The sequence below is a fragment of the Chaetura pelagica genome, unplaced genomic scaffold, assembly GCF_000747805.2.
Source record: "Chaetura pelagica isolate M959 unplaced genomic scaffold, ChaPel_1.0 scaffold24, whole genome shotgun sequence".
In the NCBI taxonomy this organism is placed as follows: domain Eukaryota; kingdom Metazoa; phylum Chordata; class Aves; order Apodiformes; family Apodidae; genus Chaetura; species Chaetura pelagica.
The window spans coordinates 4374115-4380330 of NW_009953077.1; the positions used below are offsets into that span (position 1 = coordinate 4374115).

At 47.4% G+C, this 6216-nt stretch overlaps 2 protein-coding genes across 2 annotated transcripts in view; both read right to left on the reverse strand.

Annotated features, from left to right (window-relative positions):
* Nucleotides 1-4170: 4170 nt before the first annotated feature.
* Nucleotides 4171-6204, reverse strand: RBM15B (RNA binding motif protein 15B). The gene has a single exon (XM_009996928.1). The coding sequence runs from the start codon at nt 6100-6102 to the stop codon at nt 4435-4437; it is 1668 nt and encodes a 555-aa protein (XP_009995230.1). The 5' UTR covers nt 6103-6204; the 3' UTR covers nt 4171-4434.
* The window catches only part of MANF (mesencephalic astrocyte-derived neurotrophic factor), a 15484-nt gene continuing 15369 nt past the window's right edge, over nt 6102-6216 (reverse strand). Inside the window, exon 5 of the mRNA XM_009996964.1 lies at nt 6102-6212. Coding sequence (XP_009995266.1) covers nt 6102-6212 — 111 coding nt within the window. The remainder of the gene's footprint in view (nt 6213-6216) is intronic.

Below are 6216 nucleotides of genomic sequence, written 5' to 3' on the forward strand. Positions count from 1 at the left end.
AAAGGCATATTCTCAACTCCTGACAGAAGGAGGTACTGTGCCAGGTGTCGATTCCTTGCCTGGTATTATACCACAGCTGTACTCTGCTGCATCTGTTGCTGTTTCAGGCCTGGCTATCTTGGAGAAATTTACCAACTAGTTTTATGAAACAAAGCCAGACCATCTAGGCTGGAGCTCCTGTTTAAATTTGACTTGAAAGTGGGACACCGTAAGTACGTGTGCCATCCTTCCCCTCCCACACCTATTACTGATGGAGCCAATGGGAGTGTGCTTGGGCCTGAGCCTGTGACTAAGGAGGCAGAGCTGGGCAGCTGCAGGGCACCCACAATTGGCCAAGCAGCCCCTGCTGCATATCCTGGGCAGACTGCCTCTCTGCTTATCACAGAGCTGCTCAAGTTAAATACACAGCCTGTCTGCACCCTGTGCTACCTCCTCTGTTCTTGTGAGGCATCATTTGAGAGTGCTGAGAAATAGAGTGACTGTAACAGGCTGGGTGCAAAATGGGAATTTTTGTTTTTGTCAGGCCTTGACTGCAACAAGCTGGGATGAGAAGAAAGCTCAGCATTTGAAAAATCATCTCTTCCCCTGGTGTTGTGATTTAATCTATTTAAGAGTATGGTGTTTGGAAAAAGTCATATAATCTTCCTGATTACACACAGTGCAGTGCTGATGCAATGCCACAGTTAATTCTTTTATGGAGGCATTACAGACCTTGGCTGAGGGGGTGGAAGGAGCATTTAAATGTCCTGCCAGCTGGCTAAAACATACACCTACCTCTCTGTGGGATGGAGGGGGCAGGAAGGATGCTGTGTTTCCTCCTGTGATGTTAGCAGAGACTATCCAAGCCTGAGATTGTGCCGTTGTATCAGCACAGTCCTCTTCATTCGGGGCCCAGACCATGGGTAACTTGATCAGGGTGCTTGCTGCCCTGCAACTCTGGTCTGTAGAGCAGGCTCTGTAACCACCATGCCACCACTTTTGGAGGCTGTGGGCATTTACCTGCTGTGAGGTTGGTCAGGAAATCTCATATTGGCTACAGCTTGGAGAGCAGGGTAGAAACCTCTGTTAGCTGTGGGTAGTAATCAAGGTGCTGGGTATCTGGGACTGCCTAGGGCTAGGCCTCTTGTCTGTTTCTGTTGTATTAAAGACAGCCAGCAAATGATGTTAGCAAATGATGTTAGAGTCTTTGTAAGACAGAGTATTTACTGAGTGGCATATAAAACAAACAAAAAGGGGCAACTTAGTATAAACATTAATGCTCTCAGACCACCAAACCCACCCTCTCACAGCCTGGTTCCAGTCCAAGTTTCAAAGACAAAGAGGGTTGCCCTGTTGTGATTACCTTACTGCTGTAGATGTGCAGGGCTGAAAGACCATGCACACACCTCCTCTCCTCCACAGCAAAGGCAGTGGTGTTCCTCCCACCTCCCCACCATCTATCTTCTCCCCAGATCTGCATCCCAGCCTAATTTAAGGGCCAAGTCTTGCATGCTGTAAGATAGAGGTCTAGTGTTACTTTGCTGTAACTTATCTACCCTTTTTCAGGCCCATTTCTCTCAGAGGCAGCCTGGATGCATGTGTAAGGGGATGGAATGGGGAACAGGGCTATATAGCAGGAGCCCTTGCCCTCAACAGACTGTCTGTTCAAGTGATTGCTGTGGCTCACTTGGCTCTTGGGGAGCTGGGAAGGTGTTTTTTCCTCCAATTCTTCTTCAACTTCTCATTTATACCAGTTAATTTATAGGAAGGAGATTTTTTTGTCCCCTCTTCAATCACACATGCTCACAGCCGTCAGCCAACACACTGGGAGCTGAAATCCCATCACTAAAAATCTTATCCAACTCAAAGCATGACAATGTTTGTCTTCTAAGACACCCCTACATTACTATTACTCATCTCAAAAGGAAAGTGGGAAATGGGGTTTTCTAGTGGTTCCCTAGCTTTGCCATCAGGCAGTTGCAGCTTTTATGGTGTACTGATTCTTTCCCTTGTGATCCTCACATTTGCACACTGTAACACACACACTGACACACACACACACACGAGGCCACTCCACAGGAGCACAAGTGACAGTCCCTGCCAGCAAGAAGCCAGCCAGGCTTTTTCCTGCATCAGCACGTGCTCTGCCTCAAACAGGTAGGATACTCCGACAAAAAGCTCTAATCACTCTATGACTCTGGCCATAAGGGGTATTTAATAGCACTTGGTTTCAGATAACACTTAACGGTTACATTTGTTGACATTTGGCACTGTCTACATTACAACAGCATTGGGGACTCGGTCACAAGGTTAAAAGTCAGTGTCCCTGTAACTGTGTAAAACCAGGAGCAGACCAACTACCCTACACTGCACAGCCATGGTGCTGTGAAGGGCAGCTCAGTGCCGTCCAGGGCAGCGAGCCTGGAGACACGGATTGGCTCCTGGGAGCAGCAGAGTTGCTCCTCTGCTCCCACAGCAGCTTTCCTAGAGCCCTGCTGCTCCTAGCAGCTGAGCCAGCTCACCTCTCACTGAACAGTGCCCACACCCCCCAGACAGAACCCTCTGTGGCCTACTAGCTGTACTTGGGCCCTTATGGACAGAATTGCATTTTCTGGGGTACAGAAGATGCATTGACAGGTGAAATACTAACCCCCTCATGATCACACTAACTCATCAGATTTACTTTTAATATAATCACAGTATTAAATGTTAAAACAAAACAAACCTCCAAACAAACCAATCCATACTTGTTGATATCAATACATTATTAAATTAAGCAACTGCTCATACATCATCAGCTGATGATGTCCCTACTGTAAAACTGCAGGGTTAAAAATTAAGAGATAAAAGTATCATTAGATTGAATTATGCTCCCTGCTATATAGGTTTTGATACCAATCATACCTGAGAGCACAGTTTTAAAAGGGCCTTTGGCAGCTGTCAGCAAGTGAGTCTGCTTGGCTGCAGAGCCTGGTGCAAAGAAAGACTAGGTCTCCCAGTGCTTTGTTCACTTGCTTACTGCCTAAACAACAAAAAAACCCCAAACAAAACCCCTAAAAAAACCCCCCAAAAACCTTAAAATCCAATGATTTGAATACCCCACAATTTCCTGTAAGCCTCCTAAAATCTACAGGCATCATTTTAAAAAATAAAAATATCCCCAAACTGAACAGCATGGATTTAAACTCCAATCTGAATTAGTTACCATATCCTTAATTACTGAGCCACCAAAGGTGCAAGTGTCCTGGCTCCTCTCCTGAACCACTGTCTTATATCACAGATAGAAAAGGTGACAGAACCATCCCATCAGAGATTTCCAATTTTGAATTCCAGAGCTTCTTACAGTTAGACAGGTTACCTGCAGTAACATAACACATTTTCAAACAGCCAGACGTTTTTGGTTTTTTTGTTTTGTTTTTTTTGTAAGCCTGCAAACAAGTTTCAACTTTAGCAAAAAAATTTTGCCATTTGTCTTTTAAGGAAGGCTTTCAGGTAGTGCAACATGATTGACTACACAAATGGCCACCTTTGTCCAACACCCTTTGTGCCCCTTACTTGCTTGTCTACATCTAATAAAGGCCCAAGAGGGTTTTCCCTTAAATTATTATTTTTTTCTCCTGCTTGTTTTCTTTTTCCTTTTATAAAAAAACAGGAAGGTCAAATGTCTCATTTTTACTTTACCCAAGAACTTCTATCTGATCAAGACATGTATCAGGTGCTCTCAAACCTCACAGAATAGAATAGAGTTGGACTCCTCAGTAGCAAACTTTTTGCCAAGTATTAACTGTAAATTTTTTTTTTTTGTTCTGTATAAAAACCACTTTGATTCCTGATCAAGATCTGCTTCCTTGGTAGTTAGCTTCCTGGAAAGCTTCTATCCTCAAATAGAGAATCACAAGGAATGCATCCAGACTGATTTATGAAATAAAAAGCAAACAGGACAAAAAAAAAAACACAAAAAAAAAAACAAAAAAAAGAGAAAAAGATACAGAGCCAACCTTTCGGTCTCTCATACAACACAAAGAACCCCCCTTCCCCCTCCCACCTTAGAGGACACAGATAAAGAGACAGAGGAGGTGCAGGAGGCTGGGGTCTGAGAAACTGAAAGGGGTTGGAACCATCACCTTCCAGCTCCTGACAGCACAGGGAACCAGCCCTTCCTGGGCCATAAAAACTAGGATACTGCACAAGTTTAGAAATCCATCAGTGAACAAGGCTTTACTGACAACTTTTCATACAGTTAAAAAATAAAAATACAGAACAACAGCGGACAGTGTCACATATTAAAAACGAATAAAATGGGCTCTATTTAAATGGTATTAAAATTAATTAGAAACTAAAAATCTTACCATTTTGGCCAAGGTGTTTTGAGCCCCCACCAAAATGATCAGCCTTAAAAACAACTGGGTTGTGTGACACACAAAGAAAACATGGAATTTGAAAAGACAGTGTGGGCTAGGCAGTGTCTTTGACTATAACTATCACCATATGTTCTTCTTCTAACTTTCCCAATGTCCTTAGTGCTGACTGGAGGTACTGCTGAGAGAATTCACAAGGAGGGAACGCGTAAAGCATGCCTGTGCTGTCTCTGCCCTTGGCCCCTCCCACGGGCAGGCTGATAACCCCAGCAGCCTGCTTCTGTTTCAAGTAGGAGACCAGATTCCTGAGAAGCCGTCGCTGCAAGCCAGGCTCTACAACAGGGAAGGTCCCCTCAGCCCCTGCCGGGGTGGACTGGGTGGCCAGGAGCACAGCGTAGCCGTTGGGGCTGCCTTGTTTGATGCGGCGAGTCACTTCATCCAGCTTGGGCTGGTCGAGCCGAAGTCTCTGAGCGATTTTGAGCTGTGTTAACTTCCCGCCGGATGAATGGTCTTTAAGGAGTCCGTTGATGACACCGAGGTCTCCCTCCAGGATGTGCATAGAGGTGGGGAAGCAGCTGTTTTTTAGCACAAGAAGCCCATTCCAAGCAAGCTGCAGTGTCTGAGCATATTCCGATAAATTCTTTAGCTTTTTGGTCTCGGATTTTGGCTCCTCATGAGTTTTTGATTCCGATTCACCAGTTCGATGATTGCGTTCGCTGTCCCTTTTTTTAGGCTGGGGAGCATCGGGGGCCTCACGATGGGGTTTCTCCTCAGTCGCATGACGATTGTTCTGAAGGGAGTTACTCGGCTCTTTCTCGGCTCCAGATTCTGTAGTGTGATTCTCCTTGCGAGCCCTCTCTGGGCTGCGGTCTAAAGCTGGCCCACTGGCCTTTGTCCTGCTTCTGTCCTCGTAAGGCGAGTGAGTAGTCCTCCCGCGGTCACTGGAAAGGCTCCGGCGTTTCCGCCTCTCTTCCCACAGTTTGGGCACGCCGCGATCGCTGTCGCTGCCCCAGCGCTCTCCGCTCCGGCTACGCACCGACCGGCTGTAGCTTTCCAAGTTGTTTCTGCGTTCGGCGTTTTTGGCAGGGCTGGCCCACTCTGCCTCGACAAAGCTCCTGTCTCTGTCTGAGTACAGGAGATGTGGAGGAGTCCTATCTCGCACCCTCAAGTCTTGCTCTAGGCTTCTGTGTCTGCTGTACCCATCAGCGAGCAGTTCGTAGTGCACGGGGAGCGGCGCCGGCTGGTACTGCTGTGGGTATCTTGTCTCTTCTGCTTTGGCAAAATCCACTCTGAGTCTCCTCTCTGGTCCTCCCAAAGGAAAGCCCCTCATCTGCGCACAGGCAGCCTGGGCAGCATCCAAGCTCTCATACTGGATATAAGCGAAGCTGTCTCCCTTCACATAGTCAATAGTCCTGATGCTCCCAAAACGGTCGAACTCCCTTGCCAGGGCAGCCAAGGAAGTACTGGGACCGAGACCACCCACCCACAGCCTGGTAGTAGGGTTGGCTTTCCCGTAGCCAATTTTGATAGGGTTCCTGCCAACAACGCGGCCCGACATGGCAACCTTGGCCCGATGTGCCATGTCCAAGTTCTGGAACTTGAGGAAAGCGTAAGCGCCGCCCTGGCCGCGGGCAGGGCGCTTGATCACCACTTCTTCGATGATGCCGTACTTCTCAAAGGCACGTCTGAGCTCCACCTCTGACACGTTGTGGTCCAGGTTGCCAATGAAGAGGTTGCGGGTTGCTCTCTGATCATCCTCTGGCATCAGGTCTTCTTCAGCCACGATGGGGTAACTGTAAGGGCGGCCACGCTCGTCGTACAGCCCGTAGTAATCCAGGGCCCTCTCCCGCTCCCGGGAGAGCCCGATGGCGGCCGCTTC